Source organism: Suricata suricatta, chromosome 12 (genome assembly GCF_006229205.1).
Source record: "Suricata suricatta isolate VVHF042 chromosome 12, meerkat_22Aug2017_6uvM2_HiC, whole genome shotgun sequence".
In the NCBI taxonomy this organism is placed as follows: domain Eukaryota; kingdom Metazoa; phylum Chordata; class Mammalia; order Carnivora; family Herpestidae; genus Suricata; species Suricata suricatta.
Genome location: NC_043711.1, coordinates 57,990,470 through 58,018,347, shown reverse-complemented (window position 1 = coordinate 58,018,347; position 27,878 = coordinate 57,990,470). Strand labels below are relative to the sequence as shown.

The 27,878-nt window shown below is 45.0% G+C and overlaps 1 protein-coding gene across 1 annotated transcript in view; it reads right to left on the bottom strand.

Annotated features, from left to right (window-relative positions):
• Positions 1-27,878, bottom strand: part of NINL (ninein like) — a 239,084-nt gene that overhangs the window by 45,018 nt on the left and 166,188 nt on the right. Inside the window, exons 15-19 of the mRNA XM_029918717.1 lie at positions 16,393-16,543; positions 13,311-13,420; positions 12,089-12,417; positions 1,687-1,791; positions 497-566 (exon numbers count right to left, since the gene is read on the bottom strand). Of these exons, the coding sequence (XP_029774577.1) occupies positions 497-566; positions 1,687-1,791; positions 12,089-12,417; positions 13,311-13,420; positions 16,393-16,543 (765 nt within the window). The remainder of the gene's footprint in view (positions 1-496; positions 567-1,686; positions 1,792-12,088; positions 12,418-13,310; positions 13,421-16,392; positions 16,544-27,878) is intronic.

Here is a 27,878-nt window from a genome sequence, read left to right as displayed (position 1 = left end):
TTACATAATATTAAAAGTATCTACCATACAATACTCACCATTACAAAGGTTTCTCTTTACTGCGGAGAAGCCTAGCCAATACCACCTAACTAGGAATCACATCACTAGTAATGGAACAAATTATGCCAGAGACCTAATCTAAATCTAATCACAAGGGAACATCAGACAAACCAAACCAAGTTATTTCCTATAAAATAACTGCTTGTAATCTTCAAAAGTGCCCCAGTCCCAAAATCCAAGGACCGACTGAAGGAGCCACGTGATTCTCAAGGTGCAAGGACAGCTGGCAAAACTCAAATGGGGTGGGGACTCAGACAGCACTTCTGCATCCATGTTCATATCCTTTGAGCCAGGGAAGGGACTGATAGCTTGGCAACTCACTCTCAGATCTTTCAGAAAAAAGTTCTGTTCTTCCTTTCTGTCAGTTTGAAATTATCTCAAAATAATGAAAAAAGGAAAGTGGTGGTTAAGTGTCATGTAGGAGTCAATACCTGACCTGTTTGTTGAGTTCTTCCATCTCAGAGCAGTCCTTTTCCTTGTCTCTCTTTAAAGCCTCGATTTCCTTCCTGTTAGAGAAGAAAAATTAATAATATCACTGACCAGCCAGTTTCTTTTATCCCTGTCATCAGGTTTGCAGCCAGACCCTCACATCTGCTCTGTCACTGTTCTACACTTCTGCGGCTGCCCATCCAGTGGGGACTCAGAACCAGAGGAACATTGCCAGTAAGTAAGGAACATTGCCGCAGTAATAACAAACACTTTCCATGACATTCTTCAGTCACACACAGTAGTATCTCTTCAGCAAAACATATGATGATTCACACTAAGCAGTATAAATAGGACCAAAACAGTCTTGTATCTGCTGGGGTCTGTTGGGAAATAGGTGTTGGCAACAAATTAGGGGAGCAGTTTCTAGAGGGGAAGAAACTTCTAGATTTCAGATATGCTGTAACATGATAGTAATCAGTTGTTGACCATCTGCTCTGGATGGCATATTTTAATCATGTTGAATTTCAGAGTTGAAGAAAAAAAAGGCAAGCAAAAACTGTACTTGGATAAAACTACGGTAGTGAAAACAGAAGGCTACGGACAGGTACTCTGCTCTTCTCCCTCCACAAACACTGTCTCTCCTGCCTCAGTTCCTGCTTCCCCTCCCCACCTCTACCCCTTATTCTAACCCACTGAAATCCACAAACCGTGGAGAAGCCCAATCAAAATCATTATCAAAACATGAAAAAACAGATTCCAAAAAGGCCCCAGAAGCATCTCTTACTGCTAAAGAAATACTCACTCTTTATGAGTGAGTAGAGTAATGGTAGAGAATGGCGTGATGTGGAGCAGCTCCTTAGGGGTGAAAGGGCTTATATGGACTTCAAAGAGAAGTGGCCTGAGCTGGAGATGTCCACCACAGTGCTGACTGTGCTGCCCCATGCACATGCTCCACTTCATACTCAGGAGCCCAGGAATGAAGGTGGCTGCCAACGTCTGGAAAAGGGTCTGAGCCCTCACATGCCTATCAGGGGTGGTAAGAGGTCAGCATGGCTCGCCTTTGTGGTTTTTTAGAACTCTAGGTTGGTGTGTCAAAACTTTCCACTTTCCACAGCTGTACCTACTAAGCTTATTGCACAAAAAACAAAGCGTGTTGCCGACTGGAGTCCAGGTAGAACAACCGAGCCAGGGCCTTACCTCTGTGTGTCATTTGTCTTTTCTGCAGCTTCAAGCTCTTGCTGAATCCTTCCCAGCTCATTTTTCAACAATGTATTTTCTTCAGAAAGCCTACCCAACTCAATTCTGCATGAAAAAATGAAAAAAGAAGGTGGGGACTCCAGGAGCTGGCCACCACATGCAGTCCACATGAGTCTGGTCTCCCAGCTAGAAGTCATGGTAATCCTGCATCATCCCTGGATAATGGTATAGGGTACACTGTTCTTTTTTCTATGGACTGCTAACATACCATGGTATGCTTCTCCTAAGCAATAAGCTACAGAAAATAAAGCTTTCTTACTTTCTAAAACAGTCACACAATCAACAACTCACTAATGTATTCAGCACCTTGGTTCTGTTTACATTTATAGCTAATCTGTTACTGCATCTCACAACTACTAACTGAAATAAGAGTATGCTCACAGTTGGTATCAATGCACAATTCTGGCTGTGGGTCCTCAGGTTACAGCAAAGGATATTCATCCCCCCCTTGCCAGAGAACTCTAGCAAGGAGCTAAGGAACATAAGGAACATAAGGAATCAGAAGACCAAAACATATTTTCCTCTTAAGTGAGAGCTCCCCTCATTGTATACTCTGAGGTCAACATTAGGGAGGAGAAACTGGGAAGATGCTCACATCAGTGTATAGAGACCTGATACAAGGTGGATGCCTCAATGGAAAGAAGCAAGCATGAACAGCCTCTACATGAACCATGTCTGCTTGGAGCCACTTTTGCTTTCTGATAACTTAGAGGTCTCCACTTATGTAACACCACTGACATATGACAGATGAGCAATTTACCAGTAAAGATCACAAAATTATATCTGCTGCCCAAGAAATTTATTCTTAATAGATACTGGTCTGGTTGACATTTATTTCCCCTATAGGTCCCTATCTGGCAATAGCTTCTAATTTTTTTAGGCTAAAAATACTCAAAGCCACATGATCTTATCATGTTCATTTTACATAACATGCTTATAATACCAATCATAAGTGCCTTTTCATAAGCATAGATATGACTTCATTTTATCTCAGGAGAAACTAAAGAGAAAAATAAAGAGAAGTCATTGGAATTTTTAAAACAGTAAAAGGTTTCAACCAGGGGAGTGAAACAAATGAGGTCTATGTTTGGAAAGTGTCATACTGGCTCCAGGATAGAAAACAAATTGATCAGTGCAGGGGTGTTGGGGGTGGGGGTGAGGGTGGTTACCACTTTAAAGCTTCCTTGACCCCAGATAAGCGGAGGGTTGTCCTATCCCATCCCCCTCACCACACCAAGCAATTTAGAGCAGTGTGAAGCTGATCGCATAATGAGTGATTGCCCTCACAGATGGTAATGGAAACCTCCAAGGGCCCTCCAACAAAACAAATACCTAGAAGCTGAAATCCCAGCTTTGAGTATTAAGCAACACAAAGATACAGTTATCCTGAAGCCAAAGCCTATGTCAGCACTGCCATCAGCATCATGGACTCTTGCATTAAGCCAGTGCCCTAAAAGGACATTAAAGTGGCTCCAGATTAGCAGGCTCTCCTTTTTCAGCAAAAGCAATATCCACCCTTTCTGCAGAAAGCACCCTCTACTATGGCTCCTGAGATGCCCAGTGATTAACATCACATAAACATGAGGTCACAATCAAAGATTACAACATACATGGAAAAAGCCACCTCTGAGAGGCAACAGAAGCAAAACAACAGAATTAGATCCCATAGGAATCTCAGCTATTGAAATTACCAGACACAAACTAGAGATAAATATTATAAAATGTTTATGAAAATAAAAGATGGAAATAAAAAAATAAGCAACAAGAAACTATAAAAATGATCAGACCAAAAAAGAAGGCAAGGTCAAAATAAAACCTCATTGACTGGGTTAAATGGCAGATTTAGAGAGCTGAGGGAAGAGTTACTGACCTGGAACACAGAGATGGTAAGAAAAAAAAAAAAAAAAGCACCCAGAATGAGACAAGTGAGAAAAGAAGATAAACGATAAGGAAAGGAAAAATGGAGGGAAAGTGAAAAGACCTAACATCATACATCTAATTTTAGAGCAAGAGGAAAATTAATGTTTTAAAAATAATGGCTGGAAGGGGCACCTGGGTGACTCAGTCAGTTGACTGTCTGACTCTTGATCTCAGCTGAGGTCTTGATCCCAGAATCATAAGTTCAAACCCTGCACTGAGCTCCATGCTGGACGTGAAGTCTACTTAAAAAAAGAATAAATAAATAATGGCTGGGATTTTTTCATAAGACACAAATTCAATGAGCACAATGTTTTTCTAAATAGGATAGGTAGAAAGAAACCATACCTATGCCCTATCACCTGACAATTCTATTCTTAGGTACATTCCAACATAAATCCAAAAGACATGGAGAAGAACTTTCTTAGCAGTACAATTTGTGATAACCAAAAACTAAATGCTACTCAAATGCCCATCAACAAGTGAATGAGTGAATTGTGGTATATTCATACAACACTCCTGTAATGACCCATATGAATGAGCTACAACTATAGATCTTAGATCATCCAGATGAGCCCAGTGTAATCATAGGGTCCTTAAACATGAAGGAAAGGGGCAGGAGAGTGGCTGTTAGAGTGACGTGATGTAAGGTGGACCTGACAGTCATCACTGCCTTTAAAGATGGAAGGGGGCCAGAAACCAGGACTGCAAGCAGCCCACAGAAGCTATAGAAGGTAAGAATAGCAATTCTCTTCTATAACCACTAGACAGGAAGGCAACCCTGCCAACATCTTAATTGTGGTCCAGTCATATCCATTTCCAACTTCTAAACTCCAAAGCTATAAAATTATAAATTGTGTTGTTTTAAGCCACTAACTTTGTGGTAATTAGTTACAGCAACCATAGGAAACTAATACACATATATAGCAACAACTAAACAGAGCAGACTACCTAATGTCAACAGTGGAATCTTGAAGATAATGAATATTTTCAAAGGGCAGAGAACACTCCTTTAATCTAGATCTGTGTTCCTAGGAACACTATCTTTCAAAAATGAGGGAGATTTTGAGATCTTTTCAGATAAACAGAAACTGAGGGAATTTATTCCAAGAGAGTTTCACTAAGGGAGCTTCTAAGTACAACACATTAGAAAGAAAAAGGTCCTATAAAGAAGGCATGAGATGTAAGAAGGAATCTAACCAAGGGGAAAAAATCAACCATCCAAAAGAGGAATTCTGCAACAGACCTAGTCTTGATTGTTAAAAAACATCAATGTCAAATTCCTGGAAACACACAATCTGCCAAAACTGACTCATGAAGAAATAAAAAGTCTGATTGGACCTATGACTAGTAAGGAGATTGAGTTAGTTAATAAAACAATTTGTAACAGAGAGAGACCCAGGAGCTACCAGGATTCCCTGGTTAGTTCTTCCAAACATTTAAAGAGGAAAATGTGGATCCTTCTCAAGCTCTTCCAAAATTTGAAGAGGAGGGGACAATTCCTAATTCATTTTACAGGGCCAGCATTACTATGATACCAAAGCCAGATAAAGGCACTATAGGAAAACTAGAAACCAACATCCTTTACCAATATTGATGCTAAAATCCTCATAAAATACTAGCAATAACTATTGTTTAATAGGTATAGAGTTTCTCTTTGGAATGATGAAAAGTTTTTAGAAGTACAGAGTGGTGATGACTGCATGTTGTGTATGTTTAATACCACTAAATTATATGGCATTAAAAGCAGTTAAAATGGCTGATTTTACATTATGCATATTTTACCATGATTTTAAAAAGTCAACTACCACTGACAACAAATTAATAAAAAAGATGAATACACTCTTAGATTAAAGGATATGGTGCACCTGGTGGCTCAGTCAGTTGAGCAACCAATTCTTGATTTCAGCTCAGGTCATGATCTCAGGGTTCATGGGATCAAGCCCCAAATCAGGTTTTGTGCTATCAACACAGCTTGGTATTCTCCCTCTCCTCCCTCTCCCTCTCCCCCCCTCCCTCTCCCCCTCCCCCTCCCCCTCCCTCTCCTCTTAATTTGTAGAGTGCAAATTAAAAATAGCAGTATATTAACGCTAAAGTTCCCATGTGTGAAAATGATCCTGTGGATATGCAGGAGAATGTCCTTGTTCCTACAAAACAACTTAGCAGTAAAGAGTCATAATATCTGCAATTATCTCCAGTGATTCAGAAAATATTTTAAAAAGTTGCATGTAGATTTGTGTGTGTGTGGAGCAAAATAGCAATAGGAGAGGCGACTATGGATAAATCTAACCCTTGGGCATTAAGATCACTCCTGCAATTCTCTAAACTACTGGCAGAAATCCTTTCACAATTCAAATCTGGTCATGTCCCTCTGCACTTTGCTTTCTTTTATGGTAAAGGCCCAAATCTTCACCATGGCATCCAAGATCCTGCAAGTCTGAGTTCTGCCCAACCTTTGAGCCTACAACGGCTGTAGGTTTGAAAGGCGGTCCCATGTTTTTACTTACAAGTGGCCACAAGGCCACTATTCTGAGAGTTGTGGCCAAGGGTCTCTTGCCTGATGCTGGGGCCAGACCTCCCCTCACAGAGCAGGAGCTGGGACTGGGGGCCCAGCATTGGGGGTGGAAGGATGCTAGTGCATTCAGCAAGCACCTGCATGTTGCTGAGCCCGGTAGATTCCTTCAGGCTGGTTTTGTGTGAACTAGCTTCTCAAGGGCTTCAGAGACAGGTGTTCTTCCCTCCTTCCAGGATTATTCCCCTAAAGATGCAGCCCCTTGGTTTTCCCTTCCTCTGTGGGATCCTTCCTCAACTCTCCATCCACCACACTCTCTGTGGGAGACACCACAGGCTCTTCATATGGAACTGAATCTGTGCTCCCTGCTTCTTGGTCAGTGGCATTTCTGGGGAGTCCTCTAATTGCTCTGTAGCCCATTTCCAGCCACCCTGTGCATATCCCATCATCCTACAGCCAAACAACTTGGCCTCCACACCCCTGCCAGTCAACTTTCTACACCTCTGATGGCATCACTCTCATCCCCAGCTGCTGTCACCTCTTGCCTGCAGCAGCCACCTCCCCCTGCCTCTATCAGGCTCCACATTGTCCTCTATATACACACCTCACAGTTCTGCAATCTGCTCTTCTCAGTCTCCCTGGCTACCTGAGAGCACCTTTCCACAGCTGCCCAGCCCAAAGCCCCAGTAGCCTGCCCCCCAAAACCCTTCCCCTGTCCATGAGAGCCAGTTCCCATCTACATTCCCCTCTGCACAGCTATCTTCTCATTCCCCAAAGCCTTCTAAACCTGACCCAAGCCTGCTCCTGCCCCAGCGCCTTCCCTGCCTTCCCAGAAAACTATCAGCTTGAATTTGGGCTGGTCATTTCTATGCATTCCCCTAGGCTTTCAGCATGTGTGCACGTGTCCCTGGAAAACGTACATGGTTTCAGCAGCATGGCCTCTAAGTTTCCCCATCCTTGAAATGCCGTAACATATTTCTTCCTGACACTGGGATATGCAGGAAGCATGGTGCCTCGCTCACAAGATGAAAGCTGTAAACATCTGTTCTTCTCCTTGCTGCAATCTCTAGCTGCACTGCCACATAGAAGATGTCCCATAAACACTGTCAAATGAGTGAAGACCCTGCTGAGATTACAACTGTGACTATAGTTATGGAGTCAATAGGTAGGGAGTGGACGCTAGGAGCACCAGAGAGAGGATAAGGGAAGCCTTCTGGACTCAGGCCAGTGAGCACAAGACCACTTGGCACTGGGCTGGGAAATCTGGACAGCACAGGTGTGGGCACACACGTCTGTCCATGGGGAGGCATCTGAGAGGAACAGCACAGTGAGACTCAGGGCTCTGGCCTGCTTCTTTGCTCAAGGCCCTTGTGTGTGCCTAGAGCCTGCCATAAACTCATGCACAGAACAAGTCCCCACATTGTCTCCACAAGGCCAGAGATCAGCCTCATTTCATGCTCTGTGGCCTTTTGGAGACACGGCACCATATGCACTTCATGGATGAGGAAATTTAGAAGTCAGGCCACCACAGAGAAGGTACTACATGGCTCCAGGACATTCATCTTAAGAGGCTGCACATCAAGCAATGTCTGTAAAGTGATAAACAGGCCCTTTAGGACAGCTACTTCTGAGAGGAGCAAGGAAGCCTGAGAACTGGTTGGTACCTAGGGGATTTCCAGCTATGCTTATATTTTTTCTTTTTCTTTATCTTTTTAAAAAATAGTTTATTACCAAGTTGGTTTCCATATAACACCCAGTGCCCTTCCCCCCAAGTGCCCCTCTCCATGACCATCAGCCCCTATCCCCCTTCCCCCCTCCCTCTTCAGCCCTCAGTTCTCAGCATTCAAAAGTCTTCAGCTGGGTAGTGCACTGACATTTATTCCTTTTGATTTAACATAAATCCCACATCTTTTTTTTTCCCCAAGGAAGTTACCTGACCATAGTCACACAGACCAAGGAGCTGGTACCGAGCTGGAATGCAGGTTTCACCACACACCCGTGACCATGTTCCAGGACAGACCCTAGTCACCTACTTGGACAAGTGACACAGTACTTCACAGAGTCTCCATTTCCACAGGAAGTGGACCCCTCAAAGGTGTGCTGTGTAGGGGCTAATGGGACCATACAGAGCACTCACTGTATCACATGGATGTGCCTGTCAGTCTCCTGAGGAGCCAGGAAAGCATCTAAGGCCATGTGCTATAGCATCTGGAAAAGCTTAGTTTCTATTCTGAGAAAGAACATGTGCCAGCCTGAGTTCCCCAGGGGATCCTGGGAAGAAGGAGGGCCTGAATATACACCTGGATGCTCTCTGCACTTTGCCCCCAGACCAACATCTCCAGGACACCACCCCACCTTGAGGCTTCCCCTGGAGAGGAATCAACTGCAGCAGCATCCTGAACCCTCCTGAGCACTCACACCCCACCCTCAGCTTCCCAGGAGGTGCCAGGGCTGCCTGGATGGCTGCCTGCCTCCTCTGTTGTTCCAGTCAGAAAGCACAAGAACCTGTGGTTCAAGGGCAGTGCCTAGCACACATGCTGGTGGGCAAAGTAGTAGGTCCTGTTCAAAGTCAGCAAGAAGAGGGCTCAGGTGGCTCAGAATTGAAGTGGGGCTCTATGTACAGTTTGTCTTTGTCTTTGTGAGATCAGCAAGAACTTCCTAAGGATAAGAGCAGGGGACACCAGAGCCAGAATGACCCAGCTCTGCCCCCGCCCACTCAATGGGTATCTGGTGACCTATGGGATACCCAGGGTTGGGGCTGGGCTTATGACCCCTGCATAGGCACGAGAGTTACATAACCCTCATCAGCAGCCGTGATGAAGCCCATGCAGGGCAGCCAGTGGTGAGAGATTAGAGGGTGTACCCAAGCATTCTAAGAATGTTTAGAAGCCAAACCTGTTGTTCTCTCTTGCAACTGCTTCTTTCTCAAGAGCCCAAACAATATATTCCAGCTGTAGAAGTTTGGTTTTCACGTCATCCTTCTCTTGCTCCAGGGCCATGTTGGCCTCTTCCTCCTGCAGGACCTCAAGCTGTTCCTGCCTGGCTGCCTGAGGGTGAGCAAGGTGTGGGTGGGACAGCAAGGTGCCTTCCTTGGACTTATCCCTGCTGTGCTGCAGCCCCTGCTCCAGGGTACTGTCCCCACACTGGGCCTGTTCCTTCAAGGTCTGCCCCTGTCTCCCCATGGAAGCCAGCACCTCTCTCAGGTTCCCAGCTTGCTCAAGAATGGCTGGTCACCTCTCAGTCTCTCTTCTGCTCAATGTCAGGTTCTGAGCTGGTGAGGCATCTCCCTATTTTCCAGAGCAGCTCCTGGGTTTCAAGCTGACTCAGACCAGCTAGGCCAATGGCAGGAGGTACCAGCTCCTCTAGGACTGCTCTCTCATCCACCCCACATTGATGCACCTGTAACCACCTCCCTGAGGAAGCAGAAGCCACCTCCTCAGGGTTGAATACACCCCAACCATCCTCTCCAAGGCCAAGGTTCTCTAAGGGCCCTCTCGAGGGCAGGGCAGGGTCTAGGATTGGGCTCTGCCTGGGATCCACATGGCACAAGTACCGGCCTGACACATCCCTGCACCCAGTTTGCCCATGGCCATGCCCAGCACCAGGTTCCTGCCACACCAGTGGCTGCTCCCTCCTGCTTGCACAGAGGGGTATGGGGCCACCCATATCCTCTTGGTCACCACCTGCCACTGCCAGCCCATCCTTCAAGCAGACCCCCAGCATGTCTTCTTTCTGCACAAGCTTTCCCACTTGCTTCCTATAGGCAAGCTGCCGTCTCTCCTTCAGGGCAGAAGATTTACATGATTGCACCTCCTCCTCACCCATCAGTTCCTGCAGCTTTAGCTGCTGCCTTCCACAAAGTGGGAGGATCTCTTTCCCTTTGCCCTCCCTCAGCTCCTTCTCCAGATCATGCTGCTCTGTCACCTCATGGACCTACAGCAGATAACCCTCCAGCACCTCTTCCTTCTCCTGCCGAGGTTGTGGCGCTAAGTCCTTACAGTGGGCAGCCTGCTGGGCTTCCCTCCTTGAGAGCTTGTGGTTCAACTCAACTTCTGCCTCTTTCCTACTGAAACAGAGCACATCACAGGCGCTGCAGGTATAGCTCCAGGTCCAGTCCTCCCTCCCAGGTTGGAAAGGCCTCCTCACAGGCTCTTCTTGTCCTGACTGCAAACCTCCTCTCTGCCTGGCCTGCTCTGTTCCTTCATCTCCCATGTGCCCCAGGGGTCCAGCCATGCCCTGGGACCCTCCTTAAGAGGGTCTGTTGGAAGACCTCTTCAGTGGGGTTGGGTTCTATGTATATAGAAGCTGACATGAAACCACTCACACAGATGACTTTTAGTGTAAGTTAATTATAATTAAATAGGATAAAATTCAGTACCTGAGTCATGCAGGCCACATGTCCAGGACTCAGTAACCATGGGTGGCTCATGGCTGTGATAATGGACTGAGCAGTCACAGGATGTGTCCCCTATCACAGGAAGTTCTAAGGATAGTGCTGGTCTAAAGCTTTAGTGAGCCATGTGAATCTCTCCCACAGTCAAAACTACCCTTGAAAATTCAGTAAGTTGCTAGAACCAGGGGCAGCCCCAGGAGAATGGAGTCCCAGATGAAGTGGAGGCACGAAGGGTGTGTTCTCTGCTCCTGGCAAGAGCTGGCCTGAGGACAGGACATGTGGTTGGATATGGATCCAGCTCCAGCCTACAGGACATATAATTAGAGACGGATCCAGCTCCAGCCTGAGAAGGAGCCATGTGCAGCAAGCAGGTCCTCCAAATGGATGGTACAGGCTGGTGGGAGGGGCTACCCTGCACCAGCTCCCCCTCTGTTGCTGGTAGGGTCTAGAAGGACTTGGGTCAAGTCCTTTATATCATACCTCTGGGGGTTAAGAGAAAAAAAGGTCAGAAGATGTATGAGACTTAAAATGACCTTTGTCATCCTCTAGGAGAATGACAGTTCCTGTCAGTCCCTAAGAGCCTGGGGTCCCTTCACTGGTGTCATCTGGAGTACAGGGAGTAGGGAATACCCACACATTTGGTTGGCAGTCTGGTCTTTCACAGCACATCCCACATATTCGAGCTACCCTCAATCATCAAGCCAAAGAAGGGGAGAACACACTCCACCCAGGTTGGAGGGCATGTTCCCATATACAGGTCACAGACATCCTGCAGTCAGGGGGTGACTGATGCCATGTGTATTCAGCTCCAACACTGGAGCCCCACTGAGCTCTATACAGGAGTGAGGAGTGGAGGTGCAGTGGGTCCCTCCACTGTAAGTAGTCAGATCAGCCCTGGGTCAGTGTAGGGGCGTGGTCAATCCCTCCTGAACTGGGTGGGTCCAAGACTCCCCACAAGACACAAAGGGGCTGATGGACCAGCACCTTGGCTGAAATAACTAGTCACTCACCCTACTAAGTCAGACCTATATGGACATGTGGGTATTTTTCAGATAACTATGACACTGTTGGATACAACATGCCACATTCGTTTTCCAAATAAACTTTCCTCTTGCTTGCTCATACATTTTGACCTTTTCAAGAACCTCACTAACCCAAATTACTTGTCTTTCCCATGGTTTTAGGGCTTTTATACCTTTTATCCATCTCCTTTTGTGTTATAAATACAACATCCTGGAAAATTGGGAGATATTAAATGAAGAACTTACTGCCATTTGCTGTCAGGCAAGGTTGAGGCAGCATTCTACAAGGAACTTTAACTCTTTGGCTCTAGTTAACATTTTTAATACAAAGGAACAATCTTATGATCCTATTCTTTCAGTACTCACCCACCTGCCCTGAGAAAAAGCAGCCCATTAGTAGGGACTGTGATTCTGAGCAGTTTGCGTAATGTAATTTCAAATTTGGGCTCTTGGCAAGAAATCCTAGATGTGAGATCCCGAAAGGACATGGCACCGAACCTGACTCGCTGCAGCTCCTTCTGATGCCTCTGGCGCTGCTCCTGCTCCAGCGGGTCCTGCTCCTGGGCCAGCCACTGGGCTGGGTCAGACAGCACCTGTGCGCAGCACTGCCCCAACACTGCCCTCTCCATCAGGGGGCTGCGGGTGGCCTGCTGGAGCTGGTCCTGCAGGCCTCGGATGAGCTCCTGAGACTTCGAGAGTAGCACCTCCAGGTCGGCCCTCTGGCACTCCAACACACGGACCTCAAGCCTGAGGGCCTGCTGCATTTCCTCCCTTTCCTTTGCAAAGTCCCTTCTCATCACCTCCATTTCCCTTTCATAGGAGTTTACCTGAGAAGAGAAATGGGAGCAGCATTGATCAGGAGGTCTTGAGAATGACTTATCTGACAATGTGATCAGAAATACTAGATTTCCAGGCACAACATCCAAAGAACTGGTGGCCCAAACCCAACAAAGTGCACAAGCTTGTGAAGGGAACAGCTATGCTAACGACAGCCAAGCCTCCCCCAGGGTGCAGGTCCAGCAGATGGGGAACAGAGGCTGGGACCACACTGGACCAGGTGCTTGGCCAGGCCATCTGAGGAGGGCAGAGGATGGGACAACTGAGAGAACTGGGAAGCCTTCATGAGACCAGCAGATGCCTCTGAACATCCTCAAGGCAGGAGTTTCCAGTGAATGCATCCAGGGAGCCCAGGGGCACAAGCGCAAGACAAACAGCCCCACCTTGCTGCTGCTCTTAACTCTGACAATAAATCATGAAAACAAGTCTTGGATGCTATCCCTTAATAAACCTGCTAATGGAGCAGGAGAGAAGTTTATCTAAGAAGACAGACTCAGCCAGGGTCCTGGCCACAAGGCCACAGAGTATCCTACAAAGGGCAATCTCAGGGTTGTTTCAGCTTAGAACACAGCCAGGAAGTGTACTTCCCCCTCAGCAGAATGAGCAGGGAGGTATGGCCTTGGTGTGGCCCTTGTAAAATTGGGTACACATGACCTTGTTCCCTCCCTTTATTGGTCATTCCTTACCTCCTGTCTCCTTCCAAAGAGGGTATGAGGGAGAATGCTCATTTTGTTTACATTTCCCCATAATCTTTTGTTCCCCTGAGTAGGCTTATTATGGGGCCCAGGGCTAGGGCACACATGTGTGTGTGGAAATGTGCACAGCCAAGTGAAGCCTTCCAGCATGCAGTAAAGTCTCTCTGTGTCCTTGTGGCCATCCTGACCTTGGTCTCCAGCTGGATCTTGAGGTCTTGGTAGTGTTCCTTCACCTGTTCCATCATTATCTCGGTTTCTAAACTCATTGGAATGCAATCACCCACAAATGAAGTGATGCCTGCAAACAAGAAGACATTTCCATTTACAACCTGCCAAGGATGCCACGGGTCTATTTCTAGCCCTCCAATCTGGACAGCACTGAGTATTCAGCCCTGCCTTCCTTCACCATGCCCCCCTTCCATGGGAACTTTCTGCAAGAGGAATGCAGTGCTGATGGAGAGAGCCAATCCTCAAAGGTTTCCACAAAATATCTGTTATCTTAAGAACGTTTTTTATGTTTTTTATTTATTTTTGAGAGACAGAGAGAGATAGCAGGAGCAGGGGAGGGTCAAAGAGAGAGGGAGACACAGGATCTGAAGCAGGCTCCAGGCTCTGAGCTAGCTGTCAGCACAGAGCCCAATGCAGGGCTCGAACCCATGAACCGTGAGATCATGACCTGAGCTGAAGCTGGACGCTTAACTGACTGAGCCACCCAGGTGCCCCCAAAAATCTGTTATCTTAAGCTCTCAAAGTAGGACCTCTTCAGAAATCAGTGTTTCAAGTCTTTGACTGAACACACGTTACTTAAACATATAACCAGGAGGCTCCCTGCAAGAACTATCAGGGCCTTGGATTCCCTAAAAGATGGCATACATGGTACTTTTGCTACTCCCTGAATTGTTCCCCAATGACACCATGTACCCTGAGGAACTGGGAAGACAGACAAGGGACAGACTAACCTCTGGAATAGTCAATGCTTTATAAAAAGGCATTATGAGGCTTATTTCTTCAATCTTTTTATTTTAGCTCCTCCCTTCTCTTGTAGACTCTATGTTACTCAGTTTTACATGATAATAACATGGGGTTTCAACAAATATGTTAGGCATAGTAAATACTCATGGAGCAAAGCTTCTGACAGATCACAGAAAAGAGGATGTGAGCTACCCCTTGCTGCAGATGAGCAGATGATTCTCCTCAAAGACCAATAATCTCAGATGTCTTTACACCTCGTTTTGTGAGGACCCATAGAACCATAAGTACCACTAGCACCACCCCACCCACCCCCGGCACCAGGCATTCCCAATGTTGTGTGTATTGAGGCACACCAAACAGTTGACTCAGAATGTGGGTTTTGGCTACAGGTTTCATCTGTGTTGGTCTGGAGCCAGAAAAGTAAAGGGAAATGACACATCCCTTAACTATTTTCCATGAAAACAAGTGACAGACTGAGGGCCATGTGGTTGAGAAAAGTTAGGACAAGCACCTTAGGAAACAAAGTAGCCTCTGCCTTGACAGCCAGAGCTGGTTTTGGCTGAGCAGGCCTAGGTGAAGAAACACCTGGCCAGGTGGCTCCAGCTGGAAGCACTGATGGCACAATCCCTATGATCCACACAGCCCTTCTACCAAAATGCCCCTGTGGCAGTAGACAGGCTCCTTCCTTTGAAGGGGCTGATGGAACCCCTGTGATCAGATGGGGGTTGGGGGCGGGTGGGTAGGCGTGGCAAAAGGAAAGAGAAAGGGCCTTGGTGGGCAGATCAGTGATGACATAAAGCTGGGGGCTGCCTCCCAGTGCCACAGCCCAAGATCTTCTGGACTAGGGCTACCCAAGGTACAGGACCGTAGCTCTGTTGCTCCCTGGGTTATGAATCAGTGGCTCTGGACAAGGGTCCCATGCTCTGTGTATCCCAGGCTCCTCTCCAGGGACAAGTTCCTCCCTGTGGTCAGGCTGCCCACTTAGCCACATATAACACTCATCTGGGGATGTGATAATGTCCAGTGTGCTGGCCATACCCCAACACTTCCCAGCTGAAGGCAGTGGACTACAGGTCATGGACTCGGAGACATTAGACTCCACTAAAGAAGCTTAAAGGGGTTGAGGAAGCTGGACCCACATGCACAGAAAGCCCCACGCAGTTCCCCTTGGAGGGTCCCATATTGGCTCTCTTAGGTACAAACTTTTCTGTTTTATGAAGTAAACAGCTTTAGGACAATATGGTAACTCTGAGTGCTCTCAGGATTGCAGATGAGAACAAATTCCTCTCTGATGGGCTAACTCTGTCTTGATATATGGACAGTGGAAGTAGCCAAGTGGCCAGGGGTAGGGCAGTCCTGGTGGTCCCCATGTGCCCTCCCCACCAACAGCAGCATGCATGGAGTCATGGGAACCATGTGAACTTGCATGCTGCCTGTTCCACACAACTGTGAGGAAAGGCAGCAACCAGCCAAACCCAACCCATCATCCAGAGGAACCATGGAAACCTCAAGGATAGCTGGGACATCTGAACCCCCACCCCACCCATTCTGGTCTCTAGGAGGAGCCAACAACTTAAACACAGGGCATTGAGGCCTCGTGGTGTTTGGAGCTTATCCCAAGAGTTCGGGAGCAAGAAGCCTTGGTCCTTCTCAAGCGACACCTTCAGCATCAGCTCTGTGCATGGGCAAGAAGAGCAGGTACCAAGGCCCCACCCTACCTTGACCCTTTCCACACATTCCAGGCAGTAAACATCAGCCCTGTTCTGCCATGGTCCACATGAGGCCTCTGTGAATATCAGGAGTCCCTGATGCATTTTACACAATCTAGCACCTTCCCTGAGAGCTGTCACAGACCCTAGACCAGACCGCATGCTCTGCATGACCCCCAGCCTCTCCTCTCCTCCTTTCCCTAAATGACTATCTCCAATCCATGCTGAATGATCACCCTGGGGCATCTATCTGGATCCTCCCCACGACTCAAGAGGCTTACTAGGTCATGCCTATACTGAGGTCATTACAAGGTCATCATAACATCACCATCTCTAAGTAAACAGTAAAACCTTCACCCTCTTCTTCCCTTGGGACTCTGGATATTGTCCCTGGCCTTGGGTTACAGGCCGTTCGACCAAATGTGCTGGTCCGAAGGGGCTCATGATCCTCTGGAAGCCTGACATGCTGTGGAGTTGGCCCCCCTATACCAAAGAGTGCCCCTGGATCAAGGGGCAGCTCAAACAGTGGTGACAGACAGACATCCATTGCCACCAGCCCCTACTCCCAAAGCAGAACACAATCCCTTACCTCCCAGGACTGGGCTGCTACCTGCTGGGCCAGGTCCAGGGAGCAGCCGTTCCTCTCGCTGTGTGTGGGGACGGCTACACCAACTTGGGGGCAGCTGTGCCTGCAGGCCTTCCAGTGCAACCTGTAGCTCGTCATTGTGGTCCTGCAGGTCCTGCGGGGCAGAGTCAGACATCCCCTGCAGCCAAAGCGGCCACCTAAGGAGTGGTGAGGAGTGGAGCAGTATGGAGCCAGCCTGCCCAAGGAGCAGCCAAGTGTCAGGCCCTGACTTCCAACACACAACACTTAAGCTGCATTCTAGATTCCCAACAACAGGGGAGGTTAGTGAAAGCAAGGGCCACTTCCTGACTTTCTTATACCCTGTACCACTCACTTTCAATCACTGGATATACAGGAGGGGCCAAGAAGAAAAAAAAAAAAAAAGACTGGAGTGGAAACTGAGGAGGAATGTAGAAAATACAGAGAACCATTAACATCTGAAACTCTAGTGCTTTAAGACCAGAGTGATGCTGTGACAGGGGGTGAGACAGCACTGTCTGGGAAGTGTCCTTGCTGGGATTCTTTTCTCTTGATGTTGAATCTGCAAAGGGTTCTTTCTATAGCTATTGAACAAAAAAATACCAAGTACTTCAGACCAAGGGCCACAAAGCAAAGATGACTGTGTCAAACAGAAAGGACGGTGGGTGAGCATGCACATGGGGGATATGGGGGGATTTGAGGAGGAGGGGGTCATGAAAGCTTCAGAGGAAGGGTCTCATTTGCAACCAGAATAATTATGACTACACTTGAATGAAACATCTCAACAAGCACACCCAGTCATCTGATTTTTAAAGGGCTATAAAGGGTAGAGTTTACAGCTGCCTTCCCAGATGGCCCCATAGGTGCATGTGTTACCACGTCCACTCATGACTCTGGATCTAAGTCCTCCTTCCCTGGAACCCTGGTGGGCCTGTGACTGACTAACCTGGAAAATAGTATAAGTGATGCCATGTCTTCCAAAAGTATAGCATTCAGCCAGCTTCTCCTTTTGGGACACTCCAAAAATTATAGCCACGGCCACATGGAGAGGACTCAGGACATACCTCTCACAAAGCTTCACATCCCCCTTCGGTTTTTAAAAAAAATTTTTTTAATGATTATTTATTTTTAAGAGACAGAGAAAGAGCACAAGGTGGGTGGGCAGAGAGAGAGGGGGAGACACAGAATCCGAAGCAGGGTCCAAGCTCTGAGCTGTCAGCACAGAGCCCAATATAGGGCTTGAATCCACGAACCATGAGATCATGACCTGAGGTGAAGTAGGATGCTTAACCAACTGAGCCACCCAGGCACATCCCCGCTTTGGTTTTTGAATCCTATTTGTTTCTTCTCCAAGCAGCTCTCACTGAATAAACCTAATCTTCCTAGAACTGTTCCTGTTAGGCCAGCACCTGGTCTGTAATTACATCTCCCCTGGAGAAGGAGCCTCACACTGGCAGTTCTAGGCAGCAGAAGGGACAGGCTGTGCATGGATGTTATAAGACCCTTCAAAAAGGGTCACTGTACCTAATCCAGAAGCTACTGGGCAAATATGAGAATTTCCCCACAAAAAGAGCAGGGGAGGGGAAGGGCAGGGTCAGCAACTTAGAGCTTTGGGGCAAGTCTGCAAAGAGTGTAGCCCCTGGTCGCTGACACAGCCTGTGGTCACTGCGCTCCAGCTTTGAAATATCTAAGATGGTAGTGCTCACCGCACAGGCCACTGAGCAGCTCAGCTACAGTCAGTCTGAACCAAAGTGTCTGTAGTCTAAAATCTACAATGAATTTCAACGACTGGATTCCTAAAACAGGATGTAAAATATCTCATTAAAAATTTGCTTATCCTCGTTTCCTGGGTGGAACTGGGAAAAACAGCCCCCATCCCTACGAAATCCCCACAGGCAGTGGCTGTGGGGGTACGCACTTTTGCTCCCTACAGCACACCCAGCCTCCAGCAGCAGCGACACAAATCCCAGCCTGCGCCAAAAGAAACTGTCCTCTCCCTCTGAGACCCCAGCTAAAAAGCTGGCCACCAAAGCGAGTACATGTCACCTGTGGTAGCATAAAAGTGCATGGACTAGGATTTTGAAAATACAGCTTGGCTCAGCTGGGGCACAAGGAGATCAGACTCTTAAGAGTGGCTTGCAGCACTTAGTTTGAGGGGACCTTGGGGCGCCACCATTCTTCTCTCTGCAACCACCAAGGCAGGGCCTCCAAAAGCAGCTCCGGAGACCTATGTAACCAAACCACGCCTATCTGCTAAGGGGAGCTGCTGTTTTCTTCTACATATTTTTTTATTCTTATTACCTTTTTTACTTTTACAGTTTTTTTTTACTCTTTATTTTTCTATTTCCTTTCTCCCTCTTTTTTTGTTCTCTTGCCGTTCAGATATATTCTCCCTTGTTCATCCTTATCTCTCCCTTCACTGGTTATACAATTTTAGACTGTAAATTGTCCTTTGTTGTCTGTGACCACCTTTATTTTTTTTCTTCTCTTCTCTTCATTTCCTCTCCCTTTTCTTTCTACCTTTCTCCCTTTTAATTTGTTTGTTTGATTTGTCTGTGTGTTTGCATGCTTCTGTTCCCTATGTGTTTGTCTGTCTGTCTTCCTTTTCATAGCTACCCCAAGAAACAAGCCAAAGTATGCATGATGGAGAGTCCCAAATATCGCTGAGTAGGGAAATAAAATAATCAAAGGCACAACAAGAGAAACTGAGAGACACCATTAAAGTAAAATTTCCTAAAATGACAGGCCCTAGCAGTCAATAAACCTACTTTAACAGAGCAATACTAACAGATGCACAGTGCACAATGAGCTTTAAAAACTGACAAGAGACAGAAAACTATCAAAAATGACACAAAGAAAGAACTCTCCCCTAAAGAAACTCCAGGAAGCAGTCACAGCCACAGAATTGCTCAAAATAGATCTAAGCAAATAAACTGAACAAGAATTGTCATAAAATTAATTGCTGGGCTTGAAAAAAGCAACAGAGAAGCTACTGATACAATGACTAGGGACATTCAAATTAGCTGTGATGAGTTTAAAAAGGCTATAAATGAGATGAATAATAAAATGGAGGTGGCAACCTCACAGATTTAAGAGGCAGAGAGAAGATTATGTGAAATAGAAGACACAGTTATAGCAAAAGAGGAAGCTGAAAAAAAAGAGAAATTGATACAGGAGCAGGAAAGGAGAATTCAAGACCTCAGTGATACAATCAAACAGAACAACATCCGTATCATTGGAATTCCTGAAGAGGAAGAAAGAGCGGTCCTTAAGGGGAACTAGACCAAATTATAACTGGGAATTTCCCAAATCTGGGTAAAAAATTAGACCATCAAATCCAAGAGGCACAAAGAACCCCCTTAAGACGTAATTTGAATCGACTTTCAGCACAATATATCCTAGTGAAACTGGCAAAATAAAAAGATAAAGAGAGTCTGAAAGCAGCTAGGGATAAAAGGGCCCTAACATACAAAGGGAAACCTATCAGAGTGGTTACAGACCTATCTAATGAAACTTGGCAGGCCAGGAAGGAATGGCAGGAAATTTTCAATGTGATGAACAGAAATAACAAGAACCCTTTATCCAGCAAGCCTGTCATTCAAAATAGAAGGAGAGATAAAGGTGTTCCCAAACAAAAACTGAGAGAATTCATCACCACCAAACCAGCCCTACAAGAAATCCTAAAAGGGATGCTACAAGGGAAATGTTGCAAAGAATACAAGGTACCAGAGACACCACTACATACATGAATTCTACAGAGAACACAATGAATGTAAACCCAAATTTTTCAATAATACACTGAATGTAAATGGATTGAATGCTCCAAACATATAACACAGGGTAGCAGAATGGATAAAAAAACAAAATCGATCGATTTGCTGTCTACAAGAGACTCAATTTAGACATGAAGACACCTTCAGAATGAAAGTAAGGGGATGGAGAAATATCTACCAAGCGAATGGAAGGAAAAGAAAGCTGGAGTAGCCATACTTATATCAGACAAACTGGACTTTAAAGTAAAGGCAGTAAAAAAAAAAAAAAAAAAGAATAAGAACATTATATAATAATTACAGGGTGTCCATTAGGAAGAGCTAACAATTATAAACATCTATGTAGCAAATTCGGGAGTACCCAAATACATGAAACAATTAATCACAGACAGAAACAATCTTATTGAAAAGAATGTGCTAATTGCAGGGGACTTTAATACTCCACTGACAGCAACGGATAGATCAGCCACACAGACAATCACTAAGGAAAGAATGGACCTGAATGACACATTGGAACAGATGGAATTGATAGATATATATAGAACTTTACATCCTGAACTAAGGAAATTCACCTTTTCAAGTGTGCATGGCCCATTTTCCAAGATAGATCACATGTTGGGGCATAAAGCAACCCTCTGAAATATAAATGAATTGAGATCATACCATGTACACTTTCAAATCACAATGCTATGAAACATGAAATCAACGACAGAAAAAAGTCTGGAAAACCTCCAAAAATGTGGAGGTTAAAAACCACCCTACTAATGAATGATTGGGCTAATTGGGCAATTAGAGAGGAAATTAAAAAATATGTGGAAACAAATGAAAACGAAAGACAACAATCCAAACTCTCTGGGACGCAGCAAAGGCAGTCCTAAGAGGAAAGTATATTGCAATCCAGGCCTATTTCAACAAACTAGAAAAAGTGCAAATTCAAAATCTGACAGAGCACCTAATGGAACTAGAAGGGGAGCAGCAAGAGCACCCCAAACCCAGCAGAAGAAAAGAAATAATAAAGATCAGGGAAGAAATAAACAATATAGAATTAAAAAAAAAAACAGCTGAGCATATCAATGAAATCAAGTTTGGTTCTTTGAAAAAGTAAACAAAATTGATAAACGTCTAGCCAGGCTCCTTAAAAAGAATAGAGGGAGCACCCAACAAACTGGACAACCTAGAAAAACTGGACAAATTCCTAAATGCACATGCACTACCAAAATGCAAACGAGAAGAGACAGAAATCATGAATAGACCAATAACCAGTAAAGAAATAGAATCCGTTATCAAAAGTCTCCCAATGAATTAGAGCCCATGGCCAGATGGCTTCCCAGGACAATTCTACCAGACATTTAAAGCAGAGTTAATACCCATTCTTCTCAAAGTATTCCATAAAATAGAAATAGAAGGAAAACTTCCAAACTCATTCTATGAAGCCAGCATCACTCAAACCAGACAGAGACCAAGTAAAAAAAGAGAACTACAGACCAATAATATCCATAATGAATACAGATGCAAAAATACTCAACAAGATACTAACAAATCGAATTCAACAGCATATAAAGCATTTTATCCATCATGATCAAGTGGGATTCATTCCTGCGTTACAAGGCTGGTTCAATATTTGCAAATCCATTAATGTGATCCATCACATTAACAAAAGAAAAGATAAAAACCATTTGATCCTGTCCATAGATGCAGAAAAAGCATTTGTCAAAGTACCTCATCCCTTCTTAATAAAAACCCTCAAGAAAGTCAGGATAGAAGGAACGTACTTGAACATCATAAAAGCCATTTATGAAAAGCCCACAGCCAATGTTATCCTCAATGAGGAAAAACTGAGAGCATTCCCCCTGAGATCAGGAACACGACAGGGATGTCCACCTTCACCAATGTTGTTTAACAGTGTTGGAACTCCTAGCATCAGCAATAAGACAGCAAAAGGAAATAAAAGGCATTAGAATTGGCAAAGAAGTCAAACTTTCACTTTTCGCAGATGACATGCTACTCTACATGGAAAACCTGGCAGACTCCACCAGAAGCCTTCTAGAACTGATCAATGAATTCAGTAAAGTCGCAGGGTACAAAATCAATGTACAGAAATCAGTTGTATTCCTATACACCAATAATGAAGCAGCAGAAAGAGAAATCAAGAAACTGATTCCATTCACAATTGCATGAAAAACAATAAAATACCTAGGAATAAACCTAACCTAGGATATAAAGGACCTATATGTTGAAAACTATAGAAAACTTATGAAAGAAATGAAGAAGACACCAAGAAATGGAAAAACAGTCCATGAGCATGGAAGAATAAACATTGTGAAAATGTCATTACCCCATGCAATCTACATATTCAATGCAATATCCATCAAAACTGCACCAGCATTCTTCTCAAAGCTAGAACAAGCTATCCTCAAATTCGTATGGAACCACAAAGGACTCCGAATAGCCAAAGTAATACTGAAGAAGAAAACCAAAACGGGAGGCATCACTATCCCAGACTTTAGCCTCTACTACAAAGCTGTCATCATCAAGACAGTATGGTATTGGCACATAAGCAGACACACAGACCAATGGAATAGAATAGAGAACCCAGAACTGGGCCCACAAATATACGGCCAATTAATTTTTGACAAAGCAGGAAAGAGTAGCCAATGGAAAAAAGACAGCCTCTTTAGCAGGTGGTGCTGGCAGAACTGGACAGCAACATGCAGAAGAATGAAACTAGACCACTTCCTTACACCACACACAAAAATAAATTCAAAATGGCAGATGGACCTGAATGTGAGACAGGAAACCATCAAAACCTTTGAGGATAAATAGGAAACAGCCTCCTTGACCTCAACCACAGCAATTTCCTACTCGACACATCCCCAAAGGCAAGGGAAATGAAAGCAAAACTGAACTCTTGGGACCTCATCAAGATAAAAAGCTAATGCACTGCATAGGAAATAATCAAGAAAACTCCCAACGTAATGGGAGAAGATAGTGGCAAATGACATATCAGATAATGGGCTAGTATCTAAAATCTACAAGGAACTCACCAAACTCCATACCCAAAAAATGAATAATCCAGAGAAGAAATGGACAGAAGACATAAATAGACACTTCTCCAAAGAGAACTTCCAGGTGGCCAACAGGCATATGAAACAATGCTGAGCATCACTCATCAGGGAAATACAAACCAAAATCACACTGAGATACCACCTCACGCCAGTCAGAGTGGCTACAAGGAAGAAATCAAGAGACTATAGATGCTGGCGAGGATGTGGAGAAACAGACACCCTCCTACACTGTTGGTGGGAATGTAAACTGGTGCAGCCGCTCTGGAAAACAGTATGGAGGTTCCTCAAAAAAACTATCAATAGAACTCCTGTATGACCCAGCAATAGCACTGCTAGGGATCTATCCAAGGGATACAGAAGTGCTGGCGCACCCCAGTGTCCATAGCAGCACTGTCAACAATAGCCAAATCATGGAAAGAGCCTAATTGTCCATCACCTGATAAATGGATAAAGAAGATGTGGTATATATACAAAATGGAGTACTATATGGCAATGAGAAAGAATGAAATCTGGTCATTTGTAGCAAGTGGATGGACCTCGAGGGTGTCATGCTAAAAGAAATAAGGCAGGCAGAGAAGGACAGATACCATATGTTTTCACTCATAAGTCTAACAGGAGAATCCTAACAGAGGACCATGGGCAGGGGAAGGGGGTAAGGGAGTTGGGGAGAGAGAGGGACACAAAACATGAGAGACTATTGACTACTGAAAATGGACCGAGAGTTGAAGGGGGAGGGGTTGGGGGAAGGAGGTGGTTTTCGTGGAGGAAGGCACTTGTGGGGAAGGCATGGGTGTTATATGGAAACCAATTTAACAATAAACTATTTTAAAAAAATAAATATTAAAACATATTTGTCTTCAATTCCACTGAAAACAAAAGCACATTAAAAATTTTGCTTATATTGGGGCACATGGGTGGCTCTGTTGGTTGTTTCCAACTCTTGATTTTGGCTCAGGTCATCATATCACAGTTTCATGAGTTCAAGCCCCCAACTTGCTCTGTGTTGACTATGGAGGCTGCTTGGGATTCTCTCCTCTTCTGCTTTCTCTGCCCCTTCCCCCACTCATGCTCTGTCTCTCTCATAATAAATAAATAAACTTTTAACAATTGCTTATATTTATTTTATGTTGAAATGATAACAATGTGGATATAATGGATTAATAAAATGTTACTCAAATAATTTTTTAATATTTTTTAATTTGCCTACAGGAGAATTTAAAATTGTATGTGTATCTTGTATTGAGTATTCTGAGAAGATACACACATCCCACAAATTCAGCAGTACCAGAGAACAGGTTCTCTTAGGTGCTATGCTAGGCATAGACTTCTTTGCTCTCAAGACAGAGCAGGGAGTGTGGCCAGTTCTAATTGATGAGGGTGACATGTGCCATCATGGGCACCAGCCATGGACCCCAGCTCTACCCAGGAGGTGTCTGGAGGGGCTGGAGAATCAGGTGGCTGTTTATTTTCACATGGACTCACATTTACTGAGTGTGCCTATGGGTGCCAAAGGTGCTTATAGGCACTACTGCACCAGCCAGGAAAGGCAACAAGTTCATTGCCCTGATAAAGCAGCATGAAGGGCCTGAGGGGAGGGTGGGATTTCAATAGGAGCCCTGGAAAGTGCCAGAGAGGAAGGTGGTGCCAGCAGGTTGGCTGGGGCTACAAGCTGGGCCTGAGTATGCATACATATAAGTGGGAGCAGGAGGGAGAGCTTCTCTAACAAATTCAGTCCATTTGGTCTTCTATAATAAATTTCCACAGAGTTCATAAGTAACAGAAATTCAGTTCTCATAGTTCTGAGGCTAGAAGTCCATGATCAAAGTGTGGACAGATATAGTGTCTGGTGAGGTCTTCCTTGTTGGTAGATGGCGGTCTTTTCCTGTCTCATGGTGGAACAGATCGGGGAGCTCTCTGGGGTCCCTTATATGAATCACTAATACCTTTCACTGGGCTCCATCCTCATGACCTAATCACCCGAAAGGACCTACCTCCTCACACTGTCACAATGGGAGCATAGGCTTCAACATAAGAATCTGGGGAAACACAAGCATTCCATCTGTAACAGTGTGGAAACGAGGGAAGGGAAAATCTGCATTTCGGGTGTCTGACCAAGGACACACTCTATCATTACAGTGTCCACCCAAAGCAACAGCAGAAACATGAAACCACAGAGAACACTGATTAACATTTCACACTCCCCTTTAAACAAAGGCACCCTCACCAACAAAATTCAGCTTGAGAAAGACATAACAAAAAGCTAAAATGACAGTTAAATAGGGAGAGGATTTGGCAATAAGGGAAAGTATGGTGTCATTGCTAACAAATATCCTGGTTACAAAGTACACGAAAATGCAGAGCAGTGACTTTGGAAAGGTTGGGTGATGCACTGTGGGGGAGGCTGAAAGTTGTCTCTACCTCTGGAAAACACCATTAGCCAGGGGCACCTGGGTAGCTCAGTCAGTGAAGTATACTGACTTCGGCTCAGGTCATGATCTTACTACTCATGAGTTTGAGCCCCACATCGGGTTCTGTGCTGACAGCTTGGAGCCTGGAGCCTACTTTGAATTCTGTCTTGGTCTCTCTGCCCCTCCCTTGCTCATGTTCTTTCTCTCTCTCCCTAATATAAAATAAAACATAAAAAATTTAAAAATAATAATAAATAAAAACACCATCAGCCAGAGGCAGAGACCCTCCCATAGCAAAGAGGAGAGAAGGATGCCTCTGGCTTACAGGAGGACACCAAGGGCGAACTGATAGATGCAGAGTGGGTGCTGGGCTTGGGAAATCATTATTTTGCAGCCATCATGGTAAAGACTGGATACTATCCAATTGGATACTAAATCTAGGGAAAATTTTGATACAGAGTAGAATGTTTGTGGGATTTTTAAGTGTCTTCCCACTGACTGCTTATTAGTTGCATGGGATAAAAAAAAATAAGCAACAGTAATTATACAGTGGGGAAATCAGGCAACACCTTAACATCACCTACACTGTCTGGCTGAGAACACATAATCCCAATTTAATCCAAAGGAAATATCAAAACAATACAAAATAAAGAGATTAAAAATCTCTTTTTAAAAATATCCATGTGTCAGAGACCAAAAAAAAAAGAAAGAAAGAAAGACAAAAAGGCTGTGGGAATGTGCTGCAGACTGTATGTATTACGATTTAACACCCAAGGTGTTGGTTTTGGAGGCCAGAACTTTGGGAGGTGATTGGGTCATGAGAGTAGAGCCCTTGGGTCATGAGGGATTAGTGCCCTGGTGTTAGAGACCCCAGAGAGCTCCCTTGAAGGCAGTCTTTCCATCTGTACCAGGAAGAGAGCTCTCACCACAAGTTTGACCATGAGCTCAGAGAATTTCTAATAGAAGCTTCTGCCTAACTGTCTTACCTTTTAGGAACTAAATTCCTAGGGGCTTCTGCCTAGCTGTCAATCTCACCTTTCATCTTATTTTACTTTATTTTTAATTTTTAATGCTTATTTTTGAGGGGAGGGAAGAGGCAGAGAGAGGGAGACATAGAATCCGAAGCAGGCTCCAGGTTCTAGCTGTCAGCACAGGGCCCCACAGGGCAGGGGCTCGAACTCACAAACTACAACCATGACCTGAGCCAAAGTTGGATGCTTAACTGACTGAGTGTCTGACTCTGGTTTTTGGCTCAGATCATGATCTCACGGTTCATGAGATAGAGCCCTGTGTCAGGCTCTGCATTAACAGTGTGGAGCCTGGTTGGGAATCTGACTCTCCCTCTCTCTCTGCCCTTCCCCTACTCATCTTCACAATCAATCAATCAATCAGTCAGGAAAAACAAAAACAAAAACAAAAACAAACATTTGAGGAGGTCAGAGTGCTGATAAATAAAAAGTGATGGACAGTTACCTCAGCCTCATTATAATGTGAAAATCCCTCTCTGAATATTCATTCCAAGCCCTAGTAGAAGGAGCCTGCCAACCTTCCCTTGTTTGGCTGTTTTAATTACTCCCCATGATCTCCCTGTTCCTACAAATAAAGTGAGCTTGTGAGGCAGCTCCACTGGCATTAGTCTCTGTATGCATCTCACCAAAGGAGCAGGCCCACTTGAATTCAGCAACACCGCCTCCAGAACTGTGGGAACTAAATCTGGTTTATAAACCCACCAATCTATGACGACGTTTTTTGTTGTAGGAGCCTGAATGGCCTAAGAAATGCTAAAGGCAACACCTGACCCTACAATGGATCCTGTAGGTTAACAAACAAAACTGAAATACAATGAGTTGTATCAGTGGGAATCATGAAGTTAGTGTGGTACAGTTAGGTGGAAAGGGAAGCTGGGTCTTCCCGAAGAAAAGCCCAGATTTCTGGCTTTTGCACTCTGCTGTGGTGTAAAAAACTCTCAAGAAAGCTGAGCAAGAAGCTGGCAAAACTTTTGAACATTTAACAAATCAACTATGTGCACATGCACACCACTGCAAGGTAGCAGGACTAAGCCTATTCTTTGGAAATGTGCACTGAGCTGTTGAGGGGTGGAGTGGCCCTGTGATGCACATCACTCACCCTCAGATGTTCAGAAAGTAACTGTGTATACACACTCACATCCATACACGGCACACAAGTGAGCACATGGAGTAAAATATAAACAACAGGTGAATATGGAC